Genomic DNA, 20,451 nt, shown 5'->3' on the forward strand with positions numbered 1-20,451 from the left:
CCTCTACCAACATCCATCTTTCTGTTGTGTTCTGTTCTTTGGAAAGGAGAGAAACTACGTGGCTTAAAACTGTGAAAAAGGGAAGCAGCAATTAATGCTGAATATTACAGGTTTCAAAGGGGATTTCCTCTGATAATGAGCAGAAAGAAGACTTAAATGCAGGTCCCCCAACACAACCTCGAGTTTTATAACCAGAATGATGAATGTTACGAATCTTATTTTCTGTGCCTTTCTCTCTTTATCTTTTGACTCACTGAATCTTCAGTACTTTATTACACTTTTTGGGAGGTGAATCCCATCGCAGGAGCACATCCAGATCACCTCCATACTGCCTGGACCCAATGGCACCAGCTGGGGACATCCAGGATGTGACCCACCAAGGGCTGGATTGTCTGATGTCACATTGAGACCCATCACTCCAGGTTTGCGTTCTCTGGATGAATTCTCTTCACCTGCACAGCTTGTCCCTGAGCTAAAAATGAAAATCATTTTCTTTGCGCTTGGTCTGCAGGTTTGAAGAGATTAGAAATTAAGACAAATGTGAGCAACTGAAACAGCCTTTTGGGGAAAAAAAAGAAAAAAAAAAGGTTAGAAACCTGGCTCCCTTAAGGGTAATTGCTCAATTCCCTTAGGCTTTAGTGTGACCAGGATTTCACAGAAAGCACTGACTTTTGAAAACAGAGGTATGCACTTCAAGTCACCTTTTAGCAGAGGGCAGAATTTTAACTCCTTGCAGCGCCACTTGGCATGATTTTATCCTTACTTGCTCAATCTTTGCTCTTTTTGCCTTAAAATCCTTAATTTTTTTCCTAGTGTAGTTGGCAGAAAAGCAGAAAGCTTGAAAACATGGCCAGAGAATCTCTGACCGGCTGAGGGTGGCAGGAGCTCTGGGTGCCTCTGGTCCCACACTGCCCCACCAGAGCCACGCAGAGCAGGGTGCCCAGCTCCATGTCCTGGCAGCTCCTGGACATCTCCAAGGAGGAGAGCCTATGGCTTCTGGGTCCTTGTGCCAGGGTTCATCACCTGCACAGCTGCCTGGTGTTCAGGGGAACCTCCTGTGCTGCACTTTGTGCCCACTGCCTCTGTCCAGGCACTGGGCACCACTGACAGGAATTTGGCTCTGTCCTGTCCTCCTTGCACTCTCCCTTCAGGTATTTATGGACATTGATGAGATGTCTCTGAGCCTCCTCTTCTCCAGATGGAACAGTCCCAGCTCTCTCAGCTTCTACTCACAGGAGAAGTGTTCCAGTCTGCTGATCATCCCAGTGACCCTATGTAGGACTCCTTCAAGAATGTCCATTTCTCTCTTGTACTGGGTGGCCCAGGATTGGATATAGCACGTATCCTTGAAGTTCTGGTGAAAAAAAAAATCCAAAAATTCTCCTTTTAAATAAAAATCTCACATTTCAAGGCATTCCAGTGACATTTGAGTACTGGCTCTCTACTGTGTGGCACTCAGTACAGTTAATTTCCAAGGCACAAAGACCATTTAATGCCATGGGCTTGCACAACCTCATGGCCCACCAACAAGCAGGGTGAGCACAGAGATCTGGCCAACCCTGGAAGCTGCCTCTGAAACTTCGCTGTAGTGTGAATGCATAGCCCAGGAGCCGCTCAGAGGCTTGTCAGATTGCTAAAATAGCTCGTGTGGAGGTGCTGACAAAACTGTGCCTTTGCTGCAGTCCAACACCTCCAGTCCTCACGGGGTTATCAGTGACGTTTGACTCCGAAGCATTTTTTTGCTTGCTGCCAATAGCTATTCCCCTTGACCTATTTGCTTTCACATGCTTTCCCTTTGACATGGGTGCTATTTCTTTGCAATATGTAAACATTCAGAAGGATTTCCATGTTTGTTCTTCACCCAGTGAGGCCTGTCTTTCACCGCTAGCTGGAAGAAGTAACATGCACAAGCAGCCATATCATTTACAGCTTAATGGGCTTTTTTCTTTTCTTTTCTTTTCTTTTCTTTTCTTTTCTTTTCTTTTCTTTTCTTTTCTTTTCTTTTCTTTTCTTTTCTTTTCTTTTCTTTTCTTTTCTTTTCTTTTCTTTTCTTTTCTTTTCTTTTCTTTTCTTTTCTTTTCTTTTCTTTTCTTTTCTCTTTTCTTTTCTTTTCTTTTCTTTCTTTTTCCTCCCTTCCCTTCCCTTCCCTTCCCTTCCCTTCCCTTCCCTTCCCTTCCCTTCCCTTCCCTTCCCTTCCCTTCCCTTCCCTTCCCTTCCCTTCCCTTCCCTTCCCTTCCCTTCCCTTCCCTTCCCTTCCCTTCCCTTCCCTTCCCTTCCCTTCCCTTCCCTTCCCTTCCCTTCCCTTCCCTTCCCTTCCCTTCCCTTCCCTTCCCTTCCCTTCCCTTTCTCCGCCCTCCCCTCCCCTCCCCTCCCCTCCCCCCCCTTTCCCTATTCCCTCTCCCTCTCCCTCTCCCTCTCCCTCTCCCTCTCCCTTTTCCTTTTCCTTTTCCTTTTCCTTTTCCTTTTCCTCCCTCCCTCCCTCCCTCCTTTCCTTCCTTCCTTCCTGCTCCCACTGCTCTTACTGTCCATCCAAAACACACGTATTTCCTAATATTTTTGAGCTGATTTGCATCAAAAATAAAAAGGAATTTTGCAGAAACCACTGCAAAATCACAGCATGAATCTGAAGATGGCAGTCTCTGACTCTGATCTCACAGATTTCAAACAGGTTTGATTTAGTAGCCCTGAGAATATGACAATCAACACAACTTTATTAAAGATAACAGCAACAAAAACAACCACACACACACTAAATTAAAAAAGAAGGAAGAAAAGGAAGAAGGAAGGAAGGAAGGAAGGAAGGAAGGAAGGAAGGAAGGAAGGAAGGAAGGAAGGAAGGAAGGAAGGAAGGAAGGAAGGAAGGAAGGAAGGAAGGAAGGAAGGAAGGAAGGAAGGAAGGAAGGAAGGAAGGAAGGAAGGAAGGAAAAAACTAACAAATTCAACACTGTAAAAATTGGAACTAAGAGCCTGTCCTCTATATTCCTTGTTAGGTTTGAAAAATAAGGAATCACTTTGATAGGAAAAAAAAAAGGTGAATGTTTCTATGAAATTTCATCTTGAAAAAGGAAACATGTGAACCTCTTAGAAATTTCCCCAAGTCCTGCACAAAAAGGAGGAGGGTCCCATAACCTAAATGAGCCCCTAGCACAGTGATGGTAGAACATACAGAGAAGCTAAGTGGTTCTGGTAACAATCTACCAATGGAAATCATCACAGTAGGGATTATACTTTGAATGTTCTTTCCGTGGGAACTCTGATGACAAATTATAACAAGGAATTTCCTTGTCAACCTGACATGTCTGTGTGGAAAGTTTTTATTTCAATAAATGGCTCCTTCCAACCAAAAGTACATTGCTGAAAAAACTTCAACCAGATTTATTCTATACACGATTACTCAGAAGTGATATTATTACATGACACATTCCTTTAAATGTTTACTTAAAAGAACCGAAAGTCTTTCCCACAGGTCACTCTGTCCCAGGTTAATGTAAAATATTGCTATAAACTGATTTTATTAAATTAATTCAGAGGACTGATTGGACTCTTTCACTTCAGTTGAAACCAGCTTGGTCTTCTTCTGTTTTTATGTGATTGCAAAACTTTCCCTGATTAAACAGAATTCAGATCATTGAAACAGGGTAACTAAGTTGGTGCATAGAGATAACGTAGAGATAACACTGATTCCCTCAGTGCTGAAAAGATCAGAGTTCAGATATCTTCAGGATGGAACATTTCAAGCTGGAAATTTCACGTTTTCAAGATTTAGAAAAAATTTCTCCTCAGAATGAATAGTAATGCATTGACACAGGCTGCCCAGGGATGTGGTGGGATCACCCCAAATGCGTTCCAGAACTGTGGAGATGTGGCACTGAGAACATGGGCAGTAGGCATGGTGGGACGGATTGGGATTGGACTTGGGGATCTCAGTGATCTTTTCTAACCATAATGATTCTGTGATTCTATGATTCTAAGAGCTAAGGGAAGAGCTCCAAGGGTGGCCACCTGTCCCCCTTGAAGTTCCTCCCATTTCTGAGGAAGTCAAGATTTGGGAAGGATGTTGCCCTTTGTTTAGTGGCCATTTTAGTATATAATCAATACAATAATAACAAACAAAGGCCAAATCTGTGTAACTGAAGTGGATATAAATCAATACTACCATTAAGTAAATTGATTATTTTCTTAAACCCAAAATTCTCCATGAATGTCAACAAGCTTTGGCTCAAGCCTTTAACACCCTGTAGTAAGCCTTACAGTGAAAGATGAATTGGAGGGGTCTTCACTGACCAACAAAAGTCACCATGCATTTCCCAAACAAAGGTGCTGAAGGTGCCAGAGAAGTCACATAAATAAAATAACAAAAAATAATTGACACAGAAGATATTTGTTATCCTTATTTATTTAATAAAGAAACATAATAAACTTGATTTTTTTTTTTTTCCAGGTACAAACAGCTTAATATGTCCTATGATATTGGCTGATATTTTCCTTGCTCTTTTCGTAGCTTGAGTGATTCACGTGGTAGCCTTTATTGAACAAATCAACATAAAAAATGGTAGCACTCATGCTTATAGACAGTGTGGGCCAACTATTAAGTCAGTGTCTTTAACTAAGTCACTGTACTGGGAGGACATATCATTGCTGAGTACAAATTGGCATCTCCATTAATAAAAACCTGCAAGTGAGGCTATCTGAAGTTTTGGAGGGGAGTTCTGCATACCATACAAAGATACCATTCTCTCTTCAGCTTTAAATAAATGTTCAACAAAATTCAAAACCCAATGGAAAAGCAATCTTCCTGTTACAAAGCTTTTGAAAATAATTTACAATTCATTTTTTTTCTAGGAAAGTCGCACTGTAAACACCTATAGTTAAGACCTAATTTCATATATATTTTTTGAATCGACCATTATTTTTTAACAGATTTTGGGTAAAAACCAGAACCAGTTATATTGCAGTAGTACTACAGGATCTCACAGCAATGGCAATGAAATGTTCAACGCATGAGTGAAATGACCCGAGGAAGAGCTCTTCTCTAGTATGACCAGTTGCCAGCTTATCTTTGCACTGCATCCCATTCATCACAGGGCCACACTCTTATTAAGAATACAAGTTGAATTTAAGTTGCAAATAATTAAAGTATTTGTAAAACAGTGATCAGCACAGCATTGCTATGTGCAGGATGACTTTTTTGTTGCTTGTTTTGAATATTACGTATCGAATGGTAAAAATTAGATAAGAAATCCTCTTAATTCTTAGCTTTTTTCCTCCTTTTTTTTTTTTTTTCATTCCAAAGCTTTGAAAGGAAAATAATTTTACCAGTTGTCAGCCAATAAAATGCTTGTTCAGCAGGTAATGCATGTACTATTTCCTAATTAAACAGTTTCATTATAGGCAGCAGCTCATTTCTAATGATCAATAAATCCCACTGAGAACAAAACATTTTAATCAGTAAGTCATGTCCTCTGAGTGTCAGTCACTCTATAAACTCACAATATACTTATATAGGTATGGGTATATGTGTGTGTGTGTGTGTGTATATGCATATAAATATAAAAATCGCATACTCTTTCTGGGTGATATGTACAGTCAGAATAAGATTACAGCATAAATACACAGGGAATCCGTATAAAGTTTCTCTAATTTGAGAAGCCTTGAGCAATTTTCTTTTTTTGGGGTAGAGGGGGGTGAGGGGAAAGGATGGTGAGGAGGGAGGAAAGAATAAAGAGTGTTTTCACTTTAAGGAACGAAGAGTAGTTCCCTTAGGTTAGAATCTAATTACATACAAGATTTAAAGGCAACAAAATCTCCAGAGGAACAGCCCTATGTTATACACCATAGACATGGGGTTAAAAGGGCAAGAGAGCATGATTATTATTATAATACTTATAGAATACGTTTCATTCCCTTATAGCACTTTGCAACCAGAAAGTCTGACAACACCCCTGTGAGGTAGGTAAGTATTATTACCCCCATTTTACAGATGGGTAAACTGAGGCACAGATAGGTTCAATTATTTGCCTAAAAATCATGTAGCAAGAATCAGGAATAGACCCCAGGAATCCTGCTGGCAAATCCTCTGCATTATCCAATAGCCCACTGTCAAATGAATGCCTGAGACACCTCTCAATGAATGGAGAGAATAATTAGCCCGTATTTACAGATACATAGTCATCCTCTTGACATGTTGTCTTTACACATTTTGACTTGTTTAGAGGACAGAACAATGGCCATAGACAAAATTTGCTGTAACATGTTGCTTTAATTCTTGTTGCCAACCCCATGTGGATTTTGACACCTTTACAACCTGGGATGTAACTAAATGTCAATCACAATACACCTTAAATACATTCTTGATATCTTTGCTTCTCCAAGGTGAAAAGCACAATTACTCTTCCTTAAAGTGCAATGGCTCATTACAGAAATCTCAAGATTTTTCACAAAGTTCAACCAAACCAAGTACAATCAGTCTGAAGGTGAAAAAGAAAGAACCTGTCTGCAATGACAGAATTGTCTCTATATTCCATAGATACTTTCTCATATTCTACCACAGCTGAAAGTTTAATAATAAATAATAAGCTATGTTAGCACATAAAACCTCTAATACTTTTCTACAGCCACACATCCACCTTCCATTCTGTTGTCATTTCTTTGGCCTGAAGCTGATGGATGCATCAGCTGTAAATATTCCTTTGCCTGCAGGAATGAGGATGTTTCTATTTTCTAGTGGACTCTTATCATTGGTTCCTATATTTCTTGTCCTTCCCCAGTCATCTATCTCTACCATCTGATAAAATGAAAGATGAATGCTGAGAAGAAAGGATTCAAAACCTTAAGGGTTACGTACAGATCCAGGGGCGATTCCCCTCCAACCTTCTTGAACACACTGCTGCAGCCATTCCTCGTGACCCAATCAGTGTTGTTATGATTAATAATACTATTTTTGGAGTAATATTGATGCACAGAGTTTCCAAAAAGGCTGCTTAGCTCAGTGTTCCTGGGAAAACATAGCCTATCCCATGCCCTTAACTCTGCCAGCATAGACGGTGCCTTGAGCACTACACACAAGTGATGCACTACTTCTATGGCGAGTTTGATTGCAGTATTCGAAGCAGATTCTTGAAACAAACTACAAAATTAGTGCTTTTATTAACAGGTTTACAAACAGAATCCATTACTCTCTGGTTCCTGAAGGATAAAACAAGCAATTTCTCTTACGATTTTTGTCATAATTTCCTTCTCTCTTTTTTTTTTTTTTCTTTCTTTCTTTTTCTGTTCCTGCTGATGAGCAGTTGCAAGTCCCAGCGGGGAGAGCTGAGTGTAATAAACAGTTAAATGTTGCTAACCGGATGGTTTACTTTGCAACAACTTTCCTCTTCAAACAACCGGGATCCCGCAAGTTCCTATTACCTTGACTCAGAGTTCATCATGAAGAGTGTAAGGATCATTAATCTCCATGGAAAAAGAGACTTTTTTAAGTAAAAAAATATCAAATATAATAAATTTATGAAAGACCATTCACAACATATACAGTAAGTGTTACATTTTGCTACAGCAGCTGTGATATATTTTTTTTTCTTTTTAGAATGCAAGGTCATACATTGCCATAAGTAAACACACTAATATGAGTAAGACCTTAAATGAATGTATACAGCCAGGCTTTATCTGTGGATAGATATACACTGTGTTTACTGTTTTACAGTCTAGCATATTCCTATTCACACCATTGATATAACAGCCATGACCCTGCCAAGATTCTTCCTGTGCATATATAAATATAAATATTGAGCCAAGTCAAAAAGAGCAGGGTCAAAGGTTATATGACTTATTAGACTCTTGTAGTTAAGGGTAAAAACTCCACTGTTTCTTTCGCAACTAATGTTTAATAAAAAGGCTGCTTCAATCGTTGTGTAGTTACAGCATTACATTCTGTAAACAATATTTTAAAGCATTCTAAACAGACATTTAAACAATTGATTCTTTATCTCTGTCTGGCGAGAGCAAACAATCTATGGCCTCATCACTTCTGCTCGAGTCTGTCAACTTCAGCTGGAGATTCTCGCTTGTACCTCTGGTAACGCTGTCGTAGGATGGAGGGAAGGACGTGGAGGACAGGGTTTCTGATTTGTCTATTGGCCTGCCGTAGTTTTCATTCATCATGAATGCAATGAGACCCTCCTTCTCGGGTGCATCGTCCTCGAGGATGCTGCCATCGAAAGTTCTGTGTCGGTACAAGTAAGACGCCTGCTTCATTGAGCGCCGAAACAAATGTCTCCTGTAGGCGCGCTGGATGACGATGGCTGAGACCTCTTCTTGTTTCCGTCTGAGAGTTGTTGTTATTGGTTCGTAAGAGATCTTGGATGGATTCGCCGCCATGAACTTTTCTTCCATTTGTATTTTAAGGGCATCCATCTCCCCAGATTCTCCTAGCACCCTTTTTGTAAAAGCAAACAAAATATCCAAGCAATGGATCCTATCTCCACTGACCATGGGCAGGTCCATTGCTATGAGTTTGATTTTGTTTGGTTTTGCTATGCGCAAAGGTTCTGACAGTGCATCTGCAAAGTCTGAAAGTGCAGAATACTCAATAAACTGAGTGGCTTCAGGGTCAAACTTCTCCCAGATTTCATAGAACATATCAAAATCATCCTCACTTAGAGGCTCTGTACTTTCCTCAGTGGCTACACTGAAGTTCTCTAAAATAATGGCTATATACATGTTTACAACAATGAGAAATGATATAATGATATAAGTAACAAAGAATAAAATCCCTACAGCAGGACTTCCACAGTCTCCCTTTGAACCATTTGCATTTGGAAGGTTTGGGTCGCAATATGGTGGTCCAGTGTTCAAAATAGGATTGAGAAGACCATCCCAGCCAGCTGACGTTGTGATTTGGAAGAGACAGAGCATGCTGTTAGCAAAAGTTTGGAAGTTGAACATGTCATCAATTCCATACTCCTTCTTAACATAGGCAAAGTTAGCCATGCCAAAAATGGCATAAATGAACATGACCAGAAAAAGCAGGAGGCCAATGTTGAACAGAGCAGGTAGGGACATCATTAAGGCAAAAAGGAGAGTTCGAATTCCTTTGGCTCCCCGGATGAGTCTTAGGATCCGGCCAATTCGAGCCAAGCGAATGACTCTGAAGAGTGTGGGAGAGAAAAAGTATTTCTGAATGATGTCAGAAAGTACGGTGCCTTGAAAAGAAAAGACAAACAGCAAGTTATTACCTTGGAAATAATCCCTGATTCCCTTTAAAGAAATCGATGAGGATTATGGAAAAAAATCAATGAAAAGTTCTGCAAACTGGAAGACCTGAGATAAAAGGAATGGCAATATCTTTAGCGTTTTCACGGTCACTTAATCCATGCAAATTTTGTTGAGACTCTGAGCAAAGGTGTCGATGGTAGTTACAGTTTTATAAAGGGAAAAGTCATCTATTGGGAATGAGAAACCAGAATCAGGTCAGATAGGACATAACTATCTGCAGCTTTTGGTCATGAGCCATTTATCTGGAGTACAGCTGGTCAAGAGTTTTGTTAGCAAGTCAACAAGTTCTGTGATTTAACATTGTGTGCTGGGTCTGTTTTCATGAGCAATAACCAAAATAGTGCAAATTCCTACTGAACACTGGCTTGGTTGCTTGCTCATTAGCTTTTCTAGTCTCCCTGATGAGCTGGGAAAGAACTAAGGGCTAAGGCTACTCTAGCAAGAAATAAGCTTGCATTCCTGTGGCTAAACTCAATTCCCTGCAGAAACAGAGCAGCTTTGGCCAGATTGTCTGCTGTCAGCAGTCTCCAGATGCAGTGAGACATGGCCATCTCATGCCATCTCATCCCCTACTTGGGAGAGACTTTTTTTGGCATGGCCCAACTCCTCTGACACTGAAACAACCTGGTTGATCACAGGACACAGCTATGGCCAACACAATGGCTCTGCTTAACTGGCTGCCATGGACATGCCCACAGCATGAAGGCTCTGATAACAGCTGTGTGACAGTGATGTTCCCTATACATTCACAAAGCTGAGAGCAGCCAGACTCACTGCACCTACCCATAGCTGACCAGAAGAAATTTTTCACACTTATGAGGTGAATATCAAAATAATAGCAGTTTGCATGTGCCCTTTTCATGTGGCTTTTTTACTTCTCTGACTTAGACTGTTATCCAGCACATGGCTGAAGTGTATGCTGCTGGTTTTGTACCATGTTTTATGTTCATGCCATTGAAATCAGTACTATAATACAATACAACGACACCAGTTATCTTCATCACTGCTGTCAGAGTGTTTGAGTGTATTTAAATATTAAAAATCACTTGGAATCCAGTTCTCTGAGTGATTTTTTTCCCCCCACAAATCTTTCAACTCTAATTAAGTTTGCATTCGCCTTTTAACTTTGTGTGTTTAAGTGCTTCTCTGCCATTCAGATTCACCTACCTACGATAGACAGAATCACGACGACAAAGTCAAAGATGTTCCAACCATTGGTGAAGTAGTAGTGTCGTAGTGCCAGCATTTTGAAGATGCACTCCCCAGTGAAGATGGCAACAAAAAGCATGTTGATTTTGTGGAGGATGTTCACTTTTTCCTGACTTTGATCATCTGTTTCTACCATCATGGTAACCATGTTAAGGCAGATGAGAATCATGATGGAGACATCAAAGGCTTGTTTTGAGACAACATCAAAAATAAAACCTTGGTATTTGTTCTGGAGGAAAGAAAAGAATTGTTAGTTAGGAGATTTGAACCATGTCAAAATGATGACATGATTTTGTGATTCATCAGGAAGCAGTGGAAAATAGACTACATACCAGCACTTCAGAAACAAGAAGATGATGATGGATAGTTGGATGATAGAGTTTTCAAACCCATTTACACCTAATGATTCTTGAAACTACTGAAAATAGAGACTGGATTGAGGCCATGAATTCATTCAGTGCAGACATGTGGCCACTGGAATGACTGCATATGTAAATTGGATTTTTAGTCAATACAGCAGAACAGTGGAAATTCTATACTACACAGGAAAGTAGGATTGCAAATACTGTCCAAAATCATAATATGTAAAAGAAAAGTGGCTTTCATCTGGGAAGTGGGACAGCATTTATTCTATTAAATAAATCTCTATCTATCACACATTATTCAACTGAATTATGCCATTCTTACCAGTGGTCTTGGGATTGGCTTTTGAGGTTTCTTAGATCCCAACTTTTTCATTGCATTATAATACTTTTTCTGTTCTTCTGTCATAAAGATGTCCTGGCCACCTAAGTATAGGATGAGAAAAACACTGTTATTTCCAATGAAAGAGCCCCACTGCCTCCATCCAAAATCCAGGGCTGTATTGTCTTCTGCTGTGGGGAGATGAGGGGCTGCTACAACTCTGATTTTGTAGAATTCTCACAGAACAGTTGTGCTAATGTTAATCTTGTGGATAATGTGTCAAAGCTGCTGCTTATAAATTGATCTCTTGGCCTTGTCTCAGCAGTGATCCCAAGATGATGCGCAGCATATTCAATACTTATCTTTTTCTTCTGTTGGTTGAAATTGTCTATGATGACACCAATGAAGAGGTTCAGTGTGAAGAAAGACCCGAAGATGATGAAAATCACGAAGTACAGGTACATGTATAAATTACATTCCCATTCAGGCTGCTCCTCACACTGCAGAGGGAAAAGGGAAAACATGAAAATGACACCAAATCTGCAGAGATCAAAATATTAATGCAGTCCAAAGAAAACTATCCATCAGCAACAAAGATTATGAAAGAGGAAAAACAATGCAACTCCCACAGCAGAGTCAGCGCTTCACAATTTCTGGTATCTGAAATGGCATGTTTAATTCAGCTGTATTTTATAATACTGTCAACAGCAATCACTCTGCCTCAAAAAGTGCAACTTCAGAATAAATCCTATAAATTGTTCTCAGTTTGAACACAGAAGGGGAAAAAAATCAGTCTTCTGGTTATCCCTCATCTTATATGAACTAATGGCAGTTGGAAAGAAACAAAAGTAGGATCACAGTAAAATCAGATGCTACTGAAAAACACTGGATTTAGAGTGAATGTGTTTAGAATTATATCTTCTTAATAGAGACTTCAATATGCAAACTGTTTTGATAATAGTACTGACATCAGGAAGAATTTTTCCAAGGAAGAATGGTATCCGAAAAACCCGTAGCACAATCCTGGAGTCAGAAATCCACAGAGTTCTGGGTTATCATCAGCTTATCCATCTCAGATAGAATGGAGAAAGGAAAAAATCAGGGTGTTGCAAAGGAGCCCAGTGGCACTATGGGTGGCTCTGGCTTTCCAAATCTTTTTTGTGCGTAAATCAACATCATGCAGAGGTGATCCTCTGTTGATGCCATGAAGTTTTTTCAACATTTGTCTTTCCATTCAAGGCTTGACTCCCTGTTGGTCAATTCAACCTGACTAAATTCATGAGTACTTATCTCAACATTTAACAGTAAGTGTAATCTTGTGCCTTAAATTAATTAAAAGAGGGAAAGGAGACAATGCCTCCTTCCATTAAAAATAAATACCAAAACTTAAAAAATCCCAGTGCTTCTCAAGAGGTTCCTGTAATTAAAAATTCAATCCATGGCAAATACAGCAGTCAATGGGGAGAGTGGAAGAAACAGAATAGACAATTTAGGTTTTTGGTAGACTCAGCCTCACTCTGGAGATGCCTCTCCGTGCTGGGAGTTTTCCAGGACAAACAGATAAATTAATTGAATAAATCTGTGGGCTGCATTTGATTTAATTTCAGGGTCATGAGACTTCAGTACCACCTGCAAAAAAATGAAGGTCTGCAATAGGCTCAAGCAGAGTAAAATAGGGACTGGCAGCCTGCATGTATTTTTGCTGCTGTTGTTAAACATCCTGAATGTGGCAAAAGTCAATGGAAAAGAAAATAATCTCTTTCACTGTTGTGACCTACCTCTCGTGAATCCACTGCTGCATACATAATATCCATCCAACCTTTAAATGTAGCCTGAAAAGAAACCACAAAATACATAATTGAGCATATTAAATTAGCATATCTGGAAATGATGGTATCATCATTGTGATGTCTTTCCAAAACACAGTGTTGAGTATGTTCTTCATAACTAATGAATTGCTTCTCCTTTAAAGTAAAGTATATCCATCAGTTCATGCTCAGTTAGTCACTTAAAATCATATATAGGAACATGATATATGATGCAATTATAGGGGTAGAACAGAGGCTTTTAATAGAAGTGGGGAACATGGCAATTAAGTCTTCTGGAGCTGGAGTAGGAACTTCTTTATACCTTAACAAGCTCAAACCATCAAGAAGCAGGACTCCATAGGGCAACTCAGAGTGCCTGTATCACACAGGTCTCAGGCCAGGGAAGATGGATTCCATCTCTAACACTGATTCAGACTGACAAGCACTGGGTACATTTTGGGGTCCCACTGAATCTTGGATTCCGCCCTCTTAAAAGATGGCTTATGAACAGTGTAAATTGAGGCAACGTCAAAGCCAGTGGGGCTGCATGAATCATTGCTGGCTTGAAAGTCACGAGGGCAATCGGCAACTGGTGTGAGCCTGGCCAAGGACAATCAGCCTGCTTCACAACTCAGATACGACTTTTTAAAATATGAAGATAAAAATCAGATTTTGTAATTATTAAAAAAATACATAAGATTTAAACAAGGACAGCCTCCGTGGAAATCAGTGTCTATTACTAAAGCCCGTAATAAAAACAGAGGAGTGTCAGTTCCTAGAAGAAACACAAGTGATTTTAGTTATTCTGTAGCAAAAGCATGCCTTTTTGCTGTCAATATTTGCCTCTCATTAGACACAGACTGATGCCAAACATATCTGGCTTTAGTCTGGCTCTGGTCTAAGCCACATTACCTTTATAATTGTCTGCTGGGGTTGTTTCTCATTTGACTTCTGACCTACTTAGACTTACACTGCATATAAAATCAGTGAGTAGATAACGAGGCATTTTTAGATGCACTAATTTAATTGGATTTACGCTAGCATGCATGACCCACACCCAATATTTTTTTAAATCCTACTGACACCTAGGTTGAATTTTCTCCATGTTGTGCAGGCATGCAATTCCAGATAACGTTAAATGGAATTTAGGCAGGAGTTCCCAGCAGAAACCCAGACATTTGTGCTGAGCTGGATATATCCAGTGGTTTTAGAAATGCTCCATTATCCACTCTGTTTTTAAATTAAATCCTGGAGGTAATGCTGCTATTCCCTTTTCCACTTAACACTACCAATTCAAAGGAAAACGTACCTGAGGCCAACCATGTTTCTTCCTCAAGGAAGAATATGTAAAATAATTTATGAGAGAGTACATTTGTTTCCATTTACTGAATAAAAAAGATGAACCTCCTGAATCAGAACTCTTTGGAAAATCTGTGCTGTGGCGCAACGTATGACAACACACTTCAGATGTAACGTAATTACAAGAATGATCAGGTGTTATTTCTTTAAACCTGACACACTGATCTTCTTTAACTGTTCTAATATTTTCCTTTTTCGCTGTTCTCTCTCTAATCTGCTGAATGATTTCCTGGTGTCATCACAGTCACTTGCAATTTCAAGCTCAAACTGCTCTTCAGGAAGAGTGGATGGGATGCAATGAGAAACCCTTTTACTCATGGCACAAAACGATATGATCTTAGTCCATGCTTTTCTCCCACTTGTGAGGGAATGTTTCCACTGGAGGAGCTATTTTGCCCCTTGACATGTACCACAGAAGCAAGAGACAATTGCAAGTTTGCAATGATAACAGATGATGAAATGACCTGATGAAAATAAATATTAAGAGAATGAAGAGCAGCAATTTTCTGCTTTTTCCCAGCAGTCCAGAAGAAGGACAAGAAAAAATCTCCCAGGCTTCTGGAAAGCTTCCCTAGGCGCTTCATCTGCGGAGGGTAAGAAGTACTGAGAATGAAAGAAATACAGCACTGGGGAAAGAAATTATCTGGAATTAGTAACCACTTACACTCCGGATAAGGAAGTGACAAAATCTTCATGGGAGTGTTGGTGATATTATCCTGCCTGGAAGCTATCCAGAGAAGCACCATTTTTACTGAAACTGTCATGTGATGAGATTATCTACAGATAAAATCCTGGGATGGGATTACGTTCTGTTATTTGACTGATGGTTGAAGCTGCAGTGCAGAAAACGAGTGGGGAGGAGGAGAGGTGGCACGGCACTGGATGCCCTCAAACCATTTATTGTAAAACCAAACGGTACCTTAAAATAAATCAAGCCTTCAAATTTGCCTGGGTGAACAATTTTTTTTTCTCTTTTATTCTAGAAAAAGGCCGCAATACTGCAATAAAAATAACTGGTTTAGAAGACAGAAATATTGGTCCTCGCATTTCTGAAATGCTTCTTCAAGCATTCTCACTGTTGGCAGACACTTCTGAAAGTTAAGAGAGATGCCAACACTACGGCCAAATTACACATATTTAAGATGGCTGCACCAACTCCATTCTCTTTTCTTCCTTCTTTCTTTCTTTTCTTTTTCTTTTTCTTTTTTTTTTTTTTCCATTCCATTTGATTTTATACAAAATAATCTTCTCACATTTATTTTGCTGAGGAGGGCACTACTGAGCACTGGACACACCAGAGCACCCAAGACATTTGCATTGCTTCTGGGCTCTGCTATCTTTGAAAGCACTCGTGGAACTGCTTCTTGCTTCCAATCTTTGGATACACAGATAAACCTTTATGGTTGTACCAAAATATGGTTTGTTCAGAGGTACGCTGATTTTTTGAGCATTTTGCAGCTTCAGTGAGGGTAAAATGCAGCATATTGTTTAGCAAAGTGCAAAAGATCATGTAACCTGGTAAACTTAGACACCTCCCGCTATCTCGTGATCATTCTGTAGCTGGTTTACCAGCTCAGTCATGACTTCCCATCTGTCCTGAAGGACTGATTTAACTCTACAGCTCCTGGTTGGTGTGCTGGTCTTAGAGTGCTCCCATCATATTTCATTTCCTATCTGGAGACCCAGAGTGACAAAGAGTAGTATGATCTAATTGATGTAAGTCCGTTCCCATCCAAGAACAAAGTATATGAAGATTAATTTATACAGTCAAGCAAGATGCTAGGTGAAAAACAACTTCTTCTCTTGATGTTCTTCACTGGACTGCTGAAATTTTGAGATACACTGCAAAATATACATGGGGGGTTATTATAGTATGAAAGCAAGGATTCTGCAATGGAAATGAAAAAATCCTGCTGGGAATTGAAGATATTTATTTGTTGATATCTGCAAAGCAATTCTGGGAATAGAGAAAATGCAATACTGAAGGACTGGGTTGTAGCAATAATTTCTTCTAATAGATTAGGGTGTTATGGGATTAAATTCCCAGCAGAGCAAATCTTCACTCTTATACATTAAAAAATCATGATAATAAAGATCTTTTCCTCTCTCCATGAATAAGATATTTCTCTTACTTGTAGAGTAAGTCTACATCTTACTTTAGTCATCTGTTGTGAGACAGTCCTTAGTGAGCCTGAGAAACTTTAAACTCGAATGACCACTTCAGTGGTATTAGTTAAGGCATTTTCAAAACAGCACTGATCCTCAGTGAGGTAGGAAAAGAGCAAATGCTGTTTGGAAAAAGTTTCATGAACTTGTCAATGGCATTATCAGAAAGTTTGCCTCTGGATAGCATTAAGCCTTAAGGGTGCTGTAGTAGCAGCTTTTCATTTCTTTCAAACCTGCTGTAGAAGTGAAGACAGAACATCAGGCAGACAGAATTTGTTTTACACATTTCCATTTGGATTTTCAGATATATATCCAGGCATCCAAGGGTAATTCAGAGTCATTTAAAGAAGCTGAAAATGTCAACACTCAAGAGACAAGCCCCACTTAAAAGCTCATATTTTGCATCCCTGAGGGTGCTAACCAAAATGCTTATCTCATCATTACTACACAGTGTCTCAGCATACACAAAGATGCAGCATGTATCTGTTCTTTTAGGAGAGCTGCACTGTTAACTGATCCCCTGCAATTCCTACAACAGTTTGCCCATGAAATGTGAGCTCATATGGAGCATATTTGGCAAGAAGTGCCTGTAACTGACACTCCTTGGCTGGAGTCTGGCAAAAGAGATCCAGATGTTTGGGCCCATTTTCTGTGGGTGTCATCTTTACATTTTATTGTCTAAGCCTGTCGTTAGCAGCAGACAGAAGAGCTCCAGGTGCACGACAAAAGTCAAAATCGATACCCTAATGGCATCTGGCTCCTGGAGAAAGGAGCCAGCATCTGCCATAGAAGCTGAGCAAGGTTTTAAGATTCCTTCTCTCCTTGCCATAATGAGCTTGTCCAGCCTGCGCAGACTCCATGGTTATGGCACTTCTTTTGTACTTCTGCAAGTTTCTGTACTTACTTTCTGTACTTCTGTACATCTGCACCTACAGCAAGTCTGCAGACAACACCAAGCTAGAGGGAAGGGATGCCATCCAGAGAGACCTGGACAGCCTTGAGAGGCAGGCCTGTTCCAACCTCACGAAGCTCAACAAGGCCACGTGCAAGGTCCTGCACCTGGATCAGGGCAATCCCAAGCACAGACACATATTGGGCAGAGAATGGCTTGAGAATAGCCCTGAGGAGAAGGACTTGGGAGTGTCAGTTGATGAAGGACTCAACATGAGCCTGCATTGCAGCCCAGAAGGCAAACCATATCCCGGGTTGCGTCAAGAGAAGTGTGACCAGCAGGTCGAGGGAGGTGGTTCTGCCCCTATACTCTACTCTCCCTGGAGTACTGTGCCTAGTTCTGGAGCCCCCAACACAAGAAGGACATGGAGCTGTAGGAGCAGGTCCAGAGGAGAGCCATGAAGATGATAAGAGGACTGGAGCATCTCCCCTATGGAACTGAGCTGAATTAGCAGCGTTCCAGTACTTGAAGGGGCCTACAGGAAAGCTGGGGAGGGACTTTTTATGAGGACAGGTAGTGACAGGACAAGGGGAAATGGCTTTAAACTGGAAGAGGGTAGATTTAGACTAGATATTAGAAAGAAATTCTTTACTGTGAAGTTGGTGAGACACTGGAACAGGTTGACCAGCGAGGCTGTGGATGTTCCCTCCTTGGAAGCCCCAGGATGGGGCTGTGAGCAACCTGGTCTAGAGGGAGGTGTCCCTGCCTATAGCCAGGGTATTGGAACCAGGTGATCTGAAATGTCCCTTCCAATCCAAACCATTCTATGATTCTATGATTAAGTGGAAACTCTACTTCTCTGCTACCCAGTATAAGATCATAGGTTTGAAAGAAATCTGCAGGATCATCAAGTCCAACTTCTGTTGAAAAACAGCAGTATCAGACTATTCTTTTGATAACAGTAACACATGCCCAATATGTTGAGCTCCAACTTATGACCAATTATGTTCATCTAGTTCTAACCCTCAGGTGTGTGCAGAGGTGCCAAAGACTGCATCAGGCAATAGATCACGTTGCCCAGGGCACCATCCATCATGGCCTTGAACACCTCCAGGGATAGGGAACCATCTAGAATTTCAGTGCATATCTGATGGAAGCTGCTCAGGTCTGCGTTCATTATATTTACTTAACTCAGAGTCAGGTCTCATGAACTCTCTTGGTAGAGAAAAATCTGAATGTCTCATTATTTCCAGGGTTCTTTAGAAAAAAATGTATATATATTAGGTATGTCTTCTGATGCATTTTTATTTCGCCAAACAAATGAGGCATCTGGAATGCAGTCATGGAGGAGATAAGCTTCAGGTGAGGCACAGTATTTTAAACTGGAAATTTTTGCTCAGCTACACTGGGTGTTTAAGTAGAAGACAAAGAAATCACTATATAGAACGGAAAATCTAATTAAAGCTGTTCAAAGTGAGTTAATCTACCCTGCATGAGTGAGCTGAATATCATAATTACATGCAAAAGATAAAAGTGCTTGCTCTCAGTTCAACTTTATGACATGAAAAGAACCCTACATGGCTATGCCCATTCTAACCCTGCTGCTTTCCAGAGAGCATGAAAGAAAAGTCTCCATGGACAGGGGTCAAAAAATCACACACCCAAGTGTATGTGTACCAAGAATGGAAAACATAAGTATATAATAATAATAATAATAATAATAATAATAATAATAATAATTTCTAGGAGAAAGAGAGCTACTTCGTGAAGATATTTTATGTGGCAGTGATAAAGAAAAAAAGCATCTGACAGGAAGAATTTTTGCATCTGGTGATGTAATAGAAGCAGAAGATAGGACAAGGGACTTGTGGGAGGTCCACATCTTCTTTGAAGGACAGATGGTGGATGTCTCTGTAAGACGAGTGAACTGAGCAACTGAGCACCCAGCATGCAAGATTTTATTTATGAAGTGATGAGTGGCATCACAGACATTTCAAAACAGCAACATCCATGTCCAAGGATATATAGCAAGGTATTGGTTTCACTCTTGGTACGTAAAATGCAACATAGCCAGCACTTCTTGCATTCACCCATCCCTTGCAATCACTAGGCTTCAGAGCAAATTAGGAACAACAGAAATAAGTATCATTATCACCACTTTACATGAGGGCTCCATGGAACTGTAACAAAAAACAATTTGCCTAAGATCACACAGCAGACCAGTGACAGAGCATGGACAAGAGGATGGCTCTCCTGTGGCTTTATCCATTAGGCTCTGCTGTCATACAGCACGTTCAGTCTCTGTGTACACAACCTGTTTATCCATGTTCTACATTTCCTGCTGAAAAAGGTCATAAAAGTGGCTCACGTCTGTCTTTATAGATCAAATACTGCAGTCAGCTTTGAACTTCAACAACATTCTTTAATATGCTCTCTCTAGTCTTGGAGAGAGATGGGAATCTCTGGAGTTCCTGCAGTTTGATCAGCGCTGTGTTTCACAGTTACGTTCAAGCTGACTCATTATGTTTAGCAGGTGGAAATGAGGATGAGGATCCAGAATAAGAGCCACCAGTCCTTCTCAAACATCACTGAAAGATTCCTCTGCAACTCCAGCTTTGTGCAGTGACTTCAGCTAGTAACTAATGGTGCTGGAGGTTTGTTTTTTTCTGAGAAGGAAATAATGAAGGCCCAGGTGATTTAGGAAGGCCAGTGGACTCTGTCCACGTGAACAGTCCTTCCTGCACCAAGACTTTCTGTTTCTGGATCTGAACTTTGCTCTGGATTGAAAAAAAAAAAAAAAAAAAAAAGTATTTAATTCACTTCAATAGTTCAATCACTTCCCAGAGGACTTACATTAGTGATGCACCAGAAACTCAGAATAAAACCAGAAGCTGCCATAAATATCTCTAGGCCAAATTAATATGCCATATATGAATGATTTTCACTTGAGAAAAGGAATTCCCCTGGTGAATAAGGCTGAGAAAGAGAAGAAGACTACAGAGGTTAACCTGATCCTATGGTGTGATAATATCAACAGGAACAAGCAACATTTGTGCATCAGTT

General features: G+C 40.2%; 1 protein-coding gene across 12 annotated transcripts in view; it reads right to left on the bottom strand.

Annotated features, from left to right (window-relative positions):
- Positions 1 to 4,443: 4,443 nt before the first annotated feature.
- The window catches only part of LOC116238213 (sodium channel protein type 5 subunit alpha-like), a 206,288-nt gene continuing 190,280 nt past the window's right edge, over positions 4,444 to 20,451 (bottom strand). For all 12 annotated transcript variants that reach the window (XM_090143202.1, XM_090143196.1, XM_090143195.1 and 9 more), the window contains 5 exons: positions 12,942 to 12,995; positions 11,526 to 11,663; positions 11,167 to 11,271; positions 10,438 to 10,708; positions 4,444 to 9,197 (listed from right to left, as the gene is read on the bottom strand). In XM_090143202.1, the coding sequence (XP_089999328.1) occupies positions 7,963 to 9,197; positions 10,438 to 10,708; positions 11,167 to 11,271; positions 11,526 to 11,663; positions 12,942 to 12,995 (1,803 nt within the window). In that variant the 3' untranslated portion in view covers positions 4,444 to 7,962. The remainder of the gene's footprint in view (positions 9,198 to 10,437; positions 10,709 to 11,166; positions 11,272 to 11,525; positions 11,664 to 12,941; positions 12,996 to 20,451) is intronic.

The sequence above is a fragment of the Phasianus colchicus genome, chromosome 6 (genome assembly GCF_987193195.1).
Source record: "Phasianus colchicus chromosome 6, bPhaCol1.hap1.1, whole genome shotgun sequence".
Lineage (NCBI taxonomy): Eukaryota > Metazoa > Chordata > Aves > Galliformes > Phasianidae > Phasianus > Phasianus colchicus.